The sequence below is a fragment of the Ceratotherium simum genome, chromosome 11, assembly GCF_057802395.1.
Source record: "Ceratotherium simum simum isolate JZ-2026a chromosome 11, ASM5780239v1, whole genome shotgun sequence".
NCBI lineage: Eukaryota > Metazoa > Chordata > Mammalia > Perissodactyla > Rhinocerotidae > Ceratotherium > Ceratotherium simum.
Genome location: NC_141910.1, coordinates 33,443,520 through 33,459,311, shown reverse-complemented (window position 1 = coordinate 33,459,311; position 15,792 = coordinate 33,443,520). Strand labels below are relative to the sequence as shown.

The window sequence follows — 15,792 nt, the reverse complement described above, 5'->3', positions numbered from 1 at the left end:
TTGAGAGGAATTCACACTTTAAAAAATATATTTTCTATTGTAAAGCACATTTTTAACAACAGTAATAGTATAAAGTGTTATTACGTCTAGAGTGTATTTATATTTTCTGTACCGAAGTACTGGTTGCTGGGGGAGAGAAACTTCCAAAGGGCAGAATTATGGGTTATTTACAAAAAGCTAACAGCAAAAAGTAAAAGCTGAATCTTATTTTAAAAGTACTTACTATATGCAGCTCTAGGTAGTCACCCAGGCCAGAAGAACTGTCCACTCTCACCAACACAGCTTCTTTCTGAACAGTGCTAAATCCTATGGCCAGTCTGTCTGCCCGTGTACTTGGCCGGTCGTTAGGAGGCCACTTATATGTGATTTGTCCACCACCTTTGCTAAAGATATACGTTGTCCCAGCTGGAAAACAAAAACCAAAACCAATTAGTCCAAATACATCAAGTGCACACTTTTCCATGTTTGCTATGTTGACGTATCAGTAAAGTATTAAATTTACACTATGGCAAAACACATACACACATAAAAAACTATGGCAAAGCAAATAAGCAAATACCAGATTTAAATCAAACATGCTCAAGAAAGAGAACAGAGTTCTTTTTTTTTAAAGAAATATTAAGGCAGCTCAGTTTTTAATACACTTATTAAATCTATCAGCAGGTGTTTCAGAGTAAATGGGAGATTACTGCTTTTTCCATTGAATTGGACAAGCATGAGATGTAATAGGGTTTTATTTCTTCCTGCCAGTTTTTAAGAAATAGTTTAGTAGGAAACATACTTTGGACGCTTCCAAAAGGAGCAGAAACACATATGAACTTGTTTTTGAAAGAAGAGCTGAACGTAGATGTGACAGGGTCATACAACACAGTGAAGCAAATCGCAACAAATATACTACGAATCAACTTTTATGGGGAAAGAGTCTATTCACATATGACAGATGATAACTAATGGATGAACAGCCATAAGCCCCAGTAGTCATGTCGAGGAAATACAGATAATAGATCCCATCCATAGAAGTTAGGTCTTATTTAACGAGCAACATCTAGTAGCTGTCAAACTCTCCAGCATCATAAAAAGATCCATTTTTTCCCCAAAGCGAGTACTAGTCTTACAGCACTAAGAATAATGTCTTAGCCTCATTCAGTGAGTGTTCAAGTTTTACTTGATAGTGGTGATGTCAGTAAATTATCCATCTTACTTTAAAAAGAGTTTTGTTTCAAACAAGTTTACTAAGCATCACGCATTAAAGTCCTATCTCATTGCACCATTGACATCTATCTCACTAAATGCAATAAAATGAACTCTTTGAGTCAGAACATTTGCAAGAGACATGCAAAGATATATACGAAGGAGAAGAGATCTTCCTCCCACTAAAGGGGACCACGGACATATTTATTTAATTATCCCTGAAACAGACCTTAGGGTACAATTTATAGAGGGGAATGTAATCTTCCACTAACAAAGGAAGCCAGTACATATTTACCAGGTACCCGTTATATGCTGAACATGTTAAGGAAAGCAGTAACAGTGAATAGTAAAATTTAGGCCACAAAGCATCTTGTGTTTATGGAAAAAATAGCTTCTACTAAGAGTAAGGCTTATGTGTAAAAGTTGTATGTACCGCAGTATTTTTTCAAGATATCTACATGTTAAATTTCTATGGTTACCAAATTTACCAACTAAATGAAGTTGCCTTACTGTCACATTTGTGTACATTTAATTAAATAGCTGACAATATCGACTTTTTCTCTTTTTGTATTTTGAAGCCAACTGTTCTTTGTATTCTGTCTGAGACATTTCCATAGGCCCTTGAGAAATTCCAGAGACCTCTGCAGTATGCCTATTGTGCCTGATTGGTTAAAAAGGCCTTGGTATGTAGACTTGACCCAAGAAACATGTCAGGATAATATTGAATGTAAAAGTGGTAAAACCGAATCCTGTTAAAATGCAATGTAGAGCAGCTGTGCACTTCTCTATTAATTTTTTTGGATACTAATGCAAGAAAGCAGTTTCTCTCTCTCATGTAAAAATATGTAAGTTATATTTCAAAGGCACCAGTCAGTGTGCAAGCAAAGAAAATCCAGAATATACAGATTTGTGTATCAGAAATGTCAGAGTCTTCCAGGACCACTTATGTTCTACATCATCAGAAGCTGGTTCATCAGGTTATTAACAAGCAAGCATTATTTGATAAATATTTTCCTACTTGGTAATTTTTGTAGATGATTCAGTATTAAATGTTTCAGTAAAGCCTATATTCATAAAAATAGGACAAGAATATATAAAAGTGGAGATCTCTTTAAAAGGAGGATGTGGCAGAGACCTCTGAGTGCTGGTACTTGATTAATTTTATTTTTCTCCTTTTAATTAACTTTGTTCTCTAATGACTATGTATTTCATGTGAATTAAGAAAAATATTCAAAACTAGAGATGCTACTTAACAATATAAAACATATCTAAGAATTCAGATGTTTTCCAGAATCACAAGTAAGGTAGTGTTGTAAAGCAACAATATCTCACATTACATAGTGACCTTTAACATTAAAAATCACTTTCACAAAAATTTTTTCATTTCTTCTCTACTTCTGTATGGAAAGTAGGGCAAGCATTACTCCATGTTATATTTGAAGAAATTTAGTCACAACGATTGACTTGTTATCTAAAGTTGCAAACTTTGGTGAAGTGGCAGAGGTGGTAGGAAACCTAGTATCCAGACTCCTACTCCTGTATTTTTTTTATTACAAAAATATTTCTGCTATCATAACAAGATAGTCAAGAAAAAGTTAATTGGATATGTCAGTCTGAATTTATCAAGGCCAACTGTTATCATATTCTAATGTCTCATATCCATAAAGTGACATTTGCACCTCATGATCATATACCGTCCTTTCACCTCACAATGCTTTTAAAAAAACAAAAATAACACGTAAATGTGAAGTGAGAGGGCATGTAATATATGTAGACTAACATTTAGTTTAGGGTACACTTCCCAAACTTATGAAACTATAAAAGTTTCTAGTTGTTCAGTTACAGAACTTGAGGATAATATTTTAAAGGTTTATATTTTCAGTAAGATAAATGTCACAAGACAAATATCATTACTCAAGATTTGATTTCATCTCATATTTCAACCTTTTCCAGTAAGTGTTAAGACTTGGCAACTAGCATGCTATTAGTTACTCTGTCCTCCTTAAAATAACTTTCCAGTTCTTTAAGTTTCACCAAAACAAAGCAAAAATAACTGTATTGCCACATGCCAAACAATGCAATTATTTCTAGTGTCCTTTTTTCCAAATATATCTGGAAAGCAATCTCTCATCCTTTTTCTTCTGTATGCACAATAGTGCATTGTGTTGTACTCATCAGCACAATTCCATGAGAAATGAGAGCATTAGATGTCCGGCCCCCACACAGCTCTCTTCTACCTATCTCTATAAGTATCTTGGCTTTCTTTGTTAAAAAATGACTGCGTCCAACTTTACAAAATCTCCTATGCTCCTAAAGCTCTCATTCCAACAAGATAAAAAATTACAATGTACTCTGTTTTGGTAACCTTAAAAATATGAGAATACTTCCACAATAAAATATAGTGGGTCAGCTGACTAGAGTTTCAAAATCTACTTCATTTAACATGTATCTTTCTGAACCAAGGACATGATGTACTTACTGCAGCAGAATAGCTAAGAAATTAAGAACGTAAACTCTGGACTCAGATAGACCTGGGTTCAAATTCCAACTGTATCATTTACTAGCTACATGACCTTGACCAAGCTCTAAGTCTTGGTTTTCATATCTGAAAAAATGGGGATAGTAACAGTATCTACCTTATAGAGCTTCTGTCATGATTAAATGAGATATTGTACAGTAACACCTTACTCCAATTCCTGTAATATGGTAAATGCCCAATAAATTTTGGAGAGAATAAAAGGTTGAGTGCATGGGTGTATGTGGTAAAAATATAAAATAACTAACAATGCAACATTGTTTTTTTTTTAATATAAGAACCTTTATAAAAGTTTGATTCATTTCAAAGTTGTGTTCAAACTTAATGCCTTTTAAGAAATGACTTTCCTACATCCCAGTTTTTATTAATCTTTTCAGTATTTCATTCCTTGGACTAGCACCTTTTTCACATAAACCCATTATATTATTATTATTTATGTTCACTAGTAGTTCACAATGAGAAGAATATTAAATTGCATCACATAGAAACTTTCACGAGAAAAAGAATACTAGTTCATCAGCATAAAACATCTAGCACGGTAAGATTTATAGCATGACACAAAAAAATTCACTTTGACCATTAAATAAAGGAATAAGTCTACACAAAATGAACTGCAATCTAGTTTAATTTTTTTAATTTTGTTTTTATAGAAACATGGTTTTTTAATTACATACGTGAATTCGACGTGCAGCAACAGTACATCTTAATCGCAGTTCCAGGCGCTTTACCAACATCGAGAGGAATGTGGAGGAATGTGTTGCTTTTATTATTTATGCATATTTCTATATGGTGAGCACTAATACATCAGTGCCATGACTACTAACAGACTGATTGCAAATTAACCTTGATATCCATCACATCACGGAATGTATGGATGACTCAAACTTAAAGTGGTTTTCAGCATCCTCCACATTTAAGTTGTGCAGCAAGGGGATATACTCATTCCAAATTCATTAACAAAGCTGGCTCCATCAGATGCAAATTTACCAGTGTCAACATACTTTACACCGCAATGAATGTCTGTAAAAATTATACATGGGCTCTTATTTCTAATGTGTGAACTGCCTGTGGCGTTATAACAAGAAATATTTTTAGATTTTATTTAACATCTATTTACATAAAGGGCTCTCTCCTCTCCTCTTTCTTGCCAACTATCTCCTCCCTACATGTGCCCACTTCAGCCTCACTTGTTTCTGCAAAAGCTAATATATTCCCCCAAAAGAATTGAATCCTTCTGAAAAAGAAAACCAATCAGCATGCATAGGTCTGCTAGATTATTGGTTGCTCTGCATCCTTGCTACATGAACAATAATATAATTAACTTCCAAATAGATTAACCCCTAATTCATAACATAAGTATATGAACAAAAGGTTCTTTCTTGAAAGCCTATAATTCTTTAAATGTCATCGTGTAGCCAACATGAAACATTCAAGCCATTATGATTCTATTAAATTTAACAGGGATATAACACCTTTTCCAGTTAAAGTTTGCCAGGCAGTCAGATGGAAACTAAAAGTAAAACAACTATAAATAAGAGGAGCTTTTATTCCTCCTACAACCTTGTCAAGAGGTTGTTGTAAAATTTAAATTTTCTGAACAATTTCTACCTATGTGAAGGCATTCTTTTGAGTAAAGTTCATAAAAAGCAAGAACAGTGAGAAGACTCCCCTTGTATGGAAAAAAAAAAAAAAAAAAGCTTTAGGCCATGGTAAAATTTCTAAACTGGTGAAACAAAAAAATAAATAAATAAATCTTAACAATCCTACATGTACACTAAAGCAACATCTTATTATGTTCATTGTCTTTCTAAGTTTCTGTAAATTCTTTGAAAGATCACAAGGAATTATTTCATGAAACTGAGTAGTATAGTTTCCTAATTCCTGAAATTTCTATAGAAGCATTAAAAACTCAGGAAAGGTGGGGACTACAATAGGAGAGATGAATGGAATCAGAGTAATAGGAGTTTCTACCTATAATATGTAATCAATTCTCAATCTAAAAAGTAACATCAACAATTACTAACGTTGAGAAGTAAGAGACTGTCCTCAATGCTCCTATGCATCTAAGGGTGGAAAAATACTAGCAAAGGAAAAGGCAAATAAAGACTATATATCATAATTTGAGACTCCTGATGGAAGACATAGACTTGCTAGAATTGACAAATGCATTACAACTAGCTAAAGAGACTAGAAAGTGAGACAGGGTCTTACTCATACATGTTTGAGAAAGAGAGCAGGTAGATCCTTAATGAAAGAAACAGGGCAAGAAACATGGCATGTCACTGAAGTGGCTTAGATCCTGGCCTGTAGTCTGAACCACAGCAAAGCAAAAAAAGTCAAGAAGAGCTTAGATAACTCTCAAAAATAAGAGCCTTATCTGAGTTGCTCATAATGACATTCAAGATACAAGGAACAACGCAAGATTTTTCATATATGGCAAGTTGCATGTTCTGTCAGAACCCTAGACCCTTAGGAATTAAGAAAATTTACTGAATTTTTAAAAAACAGTTTGTTGACTATTTATTAATTGAATGCAAACTCAGAAAGACAGGAAAAGCAAAATTGTGATCACCCTGTTTTTGTGCATTGGAATTTCCTGAGAGTGACACAGTACAGAGTCACTGCATACACGCTACTCTATTAAACACCAATCACGAACTCAGTTCAAGTTCTTTCACAAAGATTCTTGAACCCTATGCAAATCAGATATCATTAGACACTCAGGGTCCATGAGGACTCACTAGGCATTAACAATTAATGTCCCCCAAACTTTCAATGAGATCAAAGGAGCCTGAACCACTCAGACTCCACAGTAGAGCCAGGAGGCATGACAGCAGAGCATCCTCTCCACTAAGCCAGCCCGTATGAGATTCAGCTTTGGCCTTGCCAAGATACTATCTTAAAATGACAAGTGGTATTGCTTATTCAATACAAAATTTTAATCAAAATAAAACTATCAAGAAAATGGAACAGCAAGAAGCTATCATGATTCGTATGAGGTCAGGAATCATTCCTCTCAAAGATAATTCCATTAGTAATTATGCACTTCAACGAGAAAGTAAGGAAATTTTCCCTTTGCCTATTGCTCTAAAAATTTTCTCTGATAAAAACCTTTTTCTAATAAATATTCCATATTTTTCTACCATCTATATTTTCTGTAATAAAAATTCTATATTCTTGAGATCTTGGAAAGAATAATATATTTATAAATGCATCACATACATTTTTCATCTTTATATTTGATATTTTCATATTTTGACATTTATGAAAAGTGTATGCTACATGGAAAAAAAGGATTCATTCATTTGAAAACAAGTGTGCTCCTCTCTAATAACTGAAGTAATTCTTTAGAATATAAGTTAATTCATGGCTGACCTACCTTGTCCATATCTTAGACATTTATTCAGGAATATCATAAATAGTGCACAGACTGTGCACTGCACACTCAAAAAGGCAGCATTCATATAAACAAGATATGAATGGTGTCCATGGGTGTTGTGCAAATTGTGACTCTACATATTCAATCACTGATGTCAATTGTAGTCATTTGGATAAGTCATTCTCTTTTTCTGTCTTATAAGGAAATTAATTGAAATAAAAAAACATTCCTAATCTGACCTATCTCTTGGTTGTCTGATAATTGCCAAATACGTGAAAGGAGCTAGGAATATAAAACTTAAAACACATAGCCTTTTTTCCCAAACAGGTAGGACTTGGGCATTAAAGATAAATATCAGGGTAAGATAGTTTATGCGAGATGTCAGATAAATGGTATTCAGCCATGTCACCATCTATTTTGGATTTTTAAAAAATCTTTGAAAAGGTGACAATATTAAAGGCACTGATTAATAGTAACCTTAAAAAATGAACAGAAAAAATGATAAACAAAACAATTATATTTATATCTTTTCAGATCAAAGTCATATAAGTTGTTGAATATTTTGAGATAATTTTCATGCCAGTGAAAATATTATTTCAGAAAATCTATGCAATAAACTTATGAATCTATTGCATGGATTTTCTATGCAATAAGAATAAGATTGCTTATCCTTATATACAAGTATATATATACTTATAAGTATATATATACTTACTTATTCTTATATATAAATATAAGAATATTACTTATTCTTACAAAGAATCCAGTAGTTTCTTCGCAATATACTATCTTTTAAAAACTACTCACTATTTCCCTCTCTATACACATTATTTAGAAAATATTCCCTCCAGGAACAATTGAGTTCAATAGTTCGAGCTGCTCAGTGAGACAAGCTTGTTCTGAGATCAAATTCCAAGTCCTGGAACCTTTTAAAAGGCTCTTGGAATCTAAGCTATCTGGCTGAGAAGAAAAACAAGTAAGTGGTAGACATTCTGCCAATCAGATTAGGAAAAACTTCATAAAGATAGCAAAGTGATCTAGAGTTAAAAATAAAACCAAACAAAGCAATCTCACAACAAATAACCCTAAGAACATCAAATGCTTATGTCTTCCCTTCTGAAACTAGACTCCCTCAAGCAGTAAGTGAACTTTATTAAAAAGTCTCCGGCAAGTAATTCGGTAATCAATTTGCATTACAGCTATAGGCAGCAGGGATGGGAGAGAACTCATACCTTCCAGTACTTTAAGAAAAATCTTATTTTAAAGAGCATACAATAAACTGTGTAAATCCCTAAAAAATTGTTTAAATTATTAGCTAGTCAGTAAAAGTTGCATTTACCTAGTGCTGTCCTTAATAATTTACTTTTTTCAAAAGTTAATTGTGAAATTTCATCATGTTTTCAGAGTCAAGAATTTACTAGAATTATGGTGTAAAAAAATTCATAGGTTAAAAAAACTTGACACAGGAGCCGGCCCAGTGGCGTAGTGGTTAAGTTTGCGCACTCCGCTTCAGTGACCCAGGGTTCGCAGGTTCAGATCCCAAACGCGGACCTATGCACCACTCATCAAGCCATGCTGTGCTGGCAATCCACATACAAAATAGATGGACACAGATGTTAGCTCAGGGCCAATCTTCCTCACCAAAAATAAATAAATAAATAAATGACACAAACATAGACTTAATGCTGAAATGCTCTTGGAGATAATTAGTGAACCTTACCTTTTACAAATGACAAAATGGAGGCCCAGAAAAATCAAGTGGCTTCTCAATGTCACACAGATGGTTGGGGCTGCACCCCTTTCTTCCTAGTGCTTTTTCCTCTATATAATAAAGAACTAAGATCAAATGACTGCTTCTTGTTTAGAAAAACAAGCTAAAATTCACAAATCAAGGTCTCGCTTCAATCATCCCTAGAGTTTTTCTAGTGATGCTTCCCTGGGCTGGTTTGAGGAGACTCAAAGTTTCTGTAATGACACTTAGCAGAAATGATTCATTCACACTGACATTTTCAGAGTCTAGCCTGAATGTTTAAAAGGTGTGAGGCCTTTGCAAAGCTTTATTGTAAGCATTCTGCCTCAGAAGCCAACCCAGCTTCGGCTCATTTTGAGGCTTCTAAATTGCTGAACAGAGATGCAGAAGACAAATCTTTATTACTAATACCATAATCACTTTTACTCTATGCCAGAAAGGCCTTATAACTTTTGGCAGTGTCACTGTTTCCTGCCCTTAGCAGTGGAATTAAATCCTGAACACAAAAGTGCATGTGGTTATTTTGAACTATTTGCATTACACACTAAAAATAAAAAGAGGCCACCACACAAACAATAAAATTCACAATAATTTTAGGCTAAAACCAGAAATTTTGCTTTTGTTTGTTTTATAATCTTAGTTCCTTTCATTTACCATCTTCCTGCCTATCTGCTATATTTAAGTCATTTTCCACCTGACTAGACCCCAATTAAAATTATTTACTGGTTATTTTGGACTAGAACTGAATAGAATATTAGTTTCTGACTCAGAAGTCACTTCAAACTAAGCTCTAACTCTATCACCTAGGCAGTCACAGCGGAATACACATTCTCCTCCCAAAGTGACTTTTATTTTTGCTGGTTTATGCTTCTCTGTTGCACCTGGTTTTCTTTTCACTCCTACTTTCCACTCTCACTCCAACCAAAGTGAATTCCCTCCCTTTATCATCTACAGAACTTATTTTTAATTTGTGAACTATTATATAATATGTCAAAGTTGTCTTTTACTGAAATTTCCATCTTAAAAGTATGCCTACTGAAGATAGGGGCCTTGCTTTAATTCTTGGTATCTTCATCAGACTTATGTGCATTTAGTCATATATTAACCATGAATAAGGACCTAATATACTCCCTAAACTAAGTCAGGACTATTGACACAATTATGAATAACATAAGGCTCCTGATCCTTAGATGAATATAACAAATTCCATGCCTACATCCATTAGCAAGATGGAATGTCTGTAGCTGTATAAAAATCTAAATAATTTCACCAGTCAAATACAACAAGCTCAGACTCAGGGACACATTGTCTAGATTACCCTGACGATGAACACCATTCTCCGTTTCATTATGTCTGTGTAAGGAACAACTGTGATGAAGAGTCATGAGACTCTTCAACCAGGTAATGGTGATCACCAGAGAGTCAGTACCAGATCCCACAGTTTGCTTGAATAACCTAGCCCAAAGTTCTCTATATTTTACAGAGAAGAGCTGGATATAGCTGCTAGTCCTTAAGCTTTAAGAATCATCAGAGAGGGCCGCCCCGTGGCTTAGCGGTTAAGTGCGTGCGCTCCGCTACTGGCAGCCCGGGTTCGGATCCCAGGCGTGCACGGATGCATCGCTTCTCTGGCCATGCTGAGGCCGCGTCCCACATACAGCAACTAGAAGGATGTGCAGCTATGACATACAACTATCTACTGGGGCTTTGGGGGAAAAATAAACAAACAAAAAAAAATTTTTAAGAATCATCAGAGAAACTCAGGAGACAGCACTATAACCAGGTGATCAAAATTAACATCACCAGTAATGAGACATATCAAATTCAGGGCCTCCAAATTATGATGTGCTAAGAAGGGCACAACGTCATTTCTGTACCTTTTTTGCCAGAAATAAACAGCCTCAATCTAACCATAAGAAAACATCCAAGAAACTCAAATCGAGGGACATTCTACAAAGTAATTGCTAGCATTCTTCAAAAGAGTCAAGGTTAGGAAAAACAGAAAAAGACTGAGGATCTATCCCAAACAGGAGTTGTCTAGACTTGATGACTAGAGGCAATGTGAGATCCTGGTTCAGATCTTGGACCACAGGAAAGGATATTAGTGGGACAACTGGTAATGTCTGAATAAGGTCTGTAGATTAGTTAATAATATTGTATCAATGTTAATTTCCTGGTTTCAATTCATTGTACCATGGTTATATAAGATGTTAACTTTGGGGGTGCTAGCTGAAAGGATAAGGAGAGTCTTTTATTTTTATAACTTTTTCGTAAATCTAAAATTATTTCAAAATAATTTTTTAAAAAGGAATGTATTAATCATGAAGAGCAATTTAGAATCTTGAATAAGATTGTTGGCCTTGGGAATCTATGCAACAGAGGTAACTTGAAAAATCCCTAGCTCTTGAAATGAAGTGTAGTTGGACATTTTGTTTGGCTATGAGAACTGTAGAGCGTTTAGAGGTAGGCAGAAGACTTAATTTTTGTTCTACCTATAAGAAATTTGTTTAAAACATAGCTCATTGTAAACAAACATTATTAAGCCTTTAAAGTGAAAATATCTGGGCCAGCCCCGTAGCTTGGCGGTTAAGTACGCGCGCTCCGCTACATGGCGGCCCCGGTTCGGATCCCGGGCGTGCACCGACGCACCACTTCTCAGGCCGTGCTGAGGCCACGTTCCACATACAGCAACTAGAAGGATGTGCAACTATGACATACAACTATCTACTAGGGCTTTGGGGAAAAAAAAGGAGGTGGATTGGTAATAGATGTTAGCTCAGAGCCGGTCTTCCTCAGCAAAAAAGAGGAGGATTAGCACAGGTGTTAGCTCAGGGCTGATCTTCCTCACAAAAAAAATAAAAAATAAAAAAAAATGAAGTGAAGATATCTGGAAAATTCAGATTAAAATAAAAAACTGCCTAAATAGGGCAGCTAAGTCTAAGATCATACTCGTTCATCCATTTATTCATTCATTTATTAAGATGGGTCATTGTGGAAATCACTGAAATTCTTATGAAACAATTTCCAGTACTAAAATCACATAGGTAAACAGGTTTGAGACAAAATTCATTTTCCCAACCTTATGATTAGAGCTTACTCACATTAGTGTGAGCTAATCCCTTTCATAAGTTTGGAATCTAAGAGGGACACTAGTGTCATGGAAAGGCAAAAAAAAAATAGTACAACTGCTAACAAATGTTTTTCTAATATATTACTGATATCTGCATGTGTAGAAATTAATATATACTGTGGTTGTGATGAAAGAGATGAGTCACAAGATAACGAATAGTGGTCATTACGGAAGAAAGATTCACAACTCTTCTAGCAGAACAAGAAAAAAAATCCTATGTGAGATTAGTTTAGAAGTTGCTTGAAAGATTAAAAGCCCGATGGTTTAGTGAGGTGGTAGGGAAAGATTCTAACTCAAAATAAGTAGTTGGGATTTTTGACAAAAGCAAACAAACAAAACACAATGCTGACACAATAGCAGAAGGATGCTGCTGGAGAAAGAGAATACAAAGGCAATACAACAGCATAATTCAAGAATAAAGACATCCATAACTCAATAAAAATCAAGTAAGCATTTGCTATGTATAAAGCACCATGCTGGACCTTGGAGATGATAGAAATGTATATGTCATAGCTCTAGAATCCAGCTTTTCCACAAGTGTCACTACCCATTCAACCAGATGTCAATTTTTGAATTTCTCTTTTATATTTCCAGTCGTATAGCCATTGTTCATATTGTATCACCTTCAATCTTAAATGTTGTAATAAATACTCATCTTTACTGATTTGATACCTTCCTGCCTCTCCTTAATTTAAATCTACCTAACAAACTCACATCAGATACCTTTTTTAAAACGGTATCTGTAATCACACGTCTATTCAAAGACCTTCAACGATTAAACCACTATCTACCAAATTAAGTGAAAAATTCTTGGGCCGGCCCTGTGGCTTGGTGGTTAAGTGTGTGCGCTGCAATGCTGGTGGCCCGGGTTCGGATCCCGGGTGCGCATCGAGGCACCACTTCTCCGTCCATCCTGAGGCTGAGTCCCACATACAGCAACTAGAAGGATGTGCAGCTATGACATACAACTATCTACTGGGGCTTTGGGGGAAAAAAATAAAATAAAGAAAATTTTTAAAAAAAAAAAAGAAAAATTCTTATGATAACTTTGAACATTCTCCATAAAAACCAACCCTGTACTTCAGCCAAACTAGAGGATTCACTTGGTCTCCCAAAATACCCCCAAATTCTTTTTGGAGAAGATGAAATTTAATATGGTTCTGGAAAAATGAGAGAAAATGTATTTTTGTGAGCAGGATTTTCATGAGAAAAGTCACAGAGGCACAAAATGAGTTCCAGAAATAGGGAGTAGATCCACTTATATTAATAGGAAGTTACTTTTTTTTTTTTTAAAGAAGCTGATGCATTTTTAAGCACCACTATTTCCTATCTCTTTGTCTCCTGAATTAAATCTCCAGATAAATACAGAGTACAAATCATACAGTAGAAATTAGGACTGTTCAAGGTCAGTGTTAAAAAGAGATTAGATCAGTTCCAGTATCTCAGTATACTCATAATTCTATGAAACGCAAATTTCCTTTAACAAAGAGTCGCATAACTTCACAAATGTAGAAAAAATGTGATATTACTGTCATAAGAGAGAAACTGTATTTAATAAGAACTGTCTTGGCAATATTTGCTATTTATCACAAATCTTTTCATTCCATCTTTATCAGAAAGGAAACCACTTCTCTTTTTTTTTTAGTCTTGATCTACGCTCGGTAGAAAAACTAACAGTAAAAGCAACCTAAATTAAAATAAAGTATATGTAACTTTGGTTTGTTTGTTTACTCATTCCTCATCTCAGATTCTCTGAAATAACTTATGAAGATGACAACAGAAACAAAATTCATCCAATTCTGAGAGGTATCAATCCACGTATTTTCATAGTAAGAGTTACAAAAAGAAAAATATTGGGATGTTAGACCACTTACTTTGACTAGCAATTGTGGGTATTTATAAGATTTAAAATCCAAAGATGGAAGTTTTTTAACACATGAAGATATTTAGCCAACAGAATTCAACAAAGGAAATGGATTTTGAAAGTGATGAGAGAGAAAAAAAAAAGGTTCTCTACAGAGATCTTTCTATTTCACCACCCATGTGAAGATATAGAACTATGTGTGAGAGTCATTTTTGAAGTTGAAATGATTGAAACATTAGAGGGTGGATTAAAGTGCCAAATCAGCCCTGGGGCAGGGAAGTGTCAAACCTTTCTTCTTTTGTATTTGGCTCATAAAATCCTATCTTCTCAGACTAAAATTACAAGGTGGTTCCAATCTGCACCTCAGATCCTTCAACATTCAGGTCACCAATCTCAAAAGACCCTCAAGGTTTGAAACATAAGTCTTTGAGCTCTAGAGGCTTCAAATAGCATCTCTGAAAATGGTTGAGAAAGACCTATAGGACAAAGAGGGAAGGGAACTATTAAGGGGCAAAGTAGGCTTCAAACTTAACACCCAGATCTACGATCATCCTTAAAAGTTTAATTTACTTAAAATTGGTTATTGTATTGAAATGAAGTTTGCATGTTATCTGTCTTTGGAGTCATTTAAATTAAGTTTTATGATTCTTGTGGGAAAGAGAGGCCATTTCTAACTCAGTATAGTCTGCTTACTACTATGGATCACTAATTAAAATTAACTATTGAGAATGTAATTCTCTTTTTTCCTTGAATATTCTAAATCATTTATCAAAGGATGACATGACTTTCTGTTCCTTCTTTGGCATTTTGAAGTCATAGTCATGACTTTTGGGTAAATGCTACTGAAGTGATGATTTTAGTCAGATGTGAAACAATAACCTATCTAAACGCTACATTTAACCAAGAGAGCAGTATTTTTGGAACAGCAGGCAGTATAAAAGTGCTTTGTGAATATTAACATATTCTAGCAAATTAGTTTGCACTCATTATCATAAGCAATTACTTACTGTTTAGATGCCGCTCGTATTAAATTGGCAAGCAATTTGCAAGAATTAAAACATAACAGAGAGAGCTTTCCGAAAATTCAACAATATATTGAGGCAAATGATGCTACTAGGTTCACAGACCATGTACCAAATGTGGTTACCCATTGAACATATTTAGCATTAAAATAATAGTTGGTTGGCTACATGGACTTTTAATGCAAAATAATTTTGTAACCATTGTTTCAACACTATCAATAGAATTGTGCGTATCAGACAGTAGGATGTATTAAAAAAATGGCTTAAGGAGAAAGTGGGAAGGCCTTGTTTTCTGAGAATGAACTAATTGTCAATTTGACTAAATTCTGGTACTTTAATAACCCATTGCAAATGCTACTTGGGTAGCATTTGGTGCTACCCAAGTCGTCCCTTTTAAGAAGTTTCTATTGTCTTGATCATTCTCTCCATTTAGCTCTGTGGCAGAGACTGCTGGTGTTCACCACTATTCATTTCCCCTTCTTTAATAACAGAACTCGAAGCTGGGCATAAAGCTAAACTGTATGTAAGCTGGACATATAGCTGTCCAGCTAGAGCCTACATTTCCCATTCTCCCTTGCAGCTTGACAGAGTCATGTGACTAAGTTCTGGTCATTGATACGTGGGCAAAAGTGATGTCTGATTCTTCCAGTTCAGGCCCTGAAATGTACCTGCACTTTCCTGGCTATGTCCCTCTTTCTTCTTGCTGAGTGATGACAAAAACTGGGCCAGCTGCCTTAGACCTAGAGATGGAGGCCACAGGTTGAGAACTGCGTCCTCCTAGCCCAGGACTACTGAACTCTAACCACTACACGAGGGAAAAAAAATCTTACATTTTGTTCATATCTATGTATTTTGGTGTCTCATTTTTATAGCAAAGGGTGTTTATATAGCTTTTAAAACAAAATAACAAAACATTTCCATGT

General features: G+C 34.9%; 1 protein-coding gene across 15 annotated transcripts in view; it reads right to left on the bottom strand.

The window, feature by feature from the left end:
* NRXN1 (neurexin 1) overlaps positions 1-15,792 on the bottom strand; it is a 1,078,564-nt gene that overhangs the window by 300,095 nt on the left and 762,677 nt on the right. For all 15 annotated transcript variants that reach the window (XM_087436779.1, XM_087436780.1, XM_087436781.1 and 12 more), the window contains one exon: positions 224-405. In XM_087436779.1, coding sequence (XP_087292905.1) covers positions 224-405 — 182 coding nt within the window. The remainder of the gene's footprint in view (positions 1-223; positions 406-15,792) is intronic.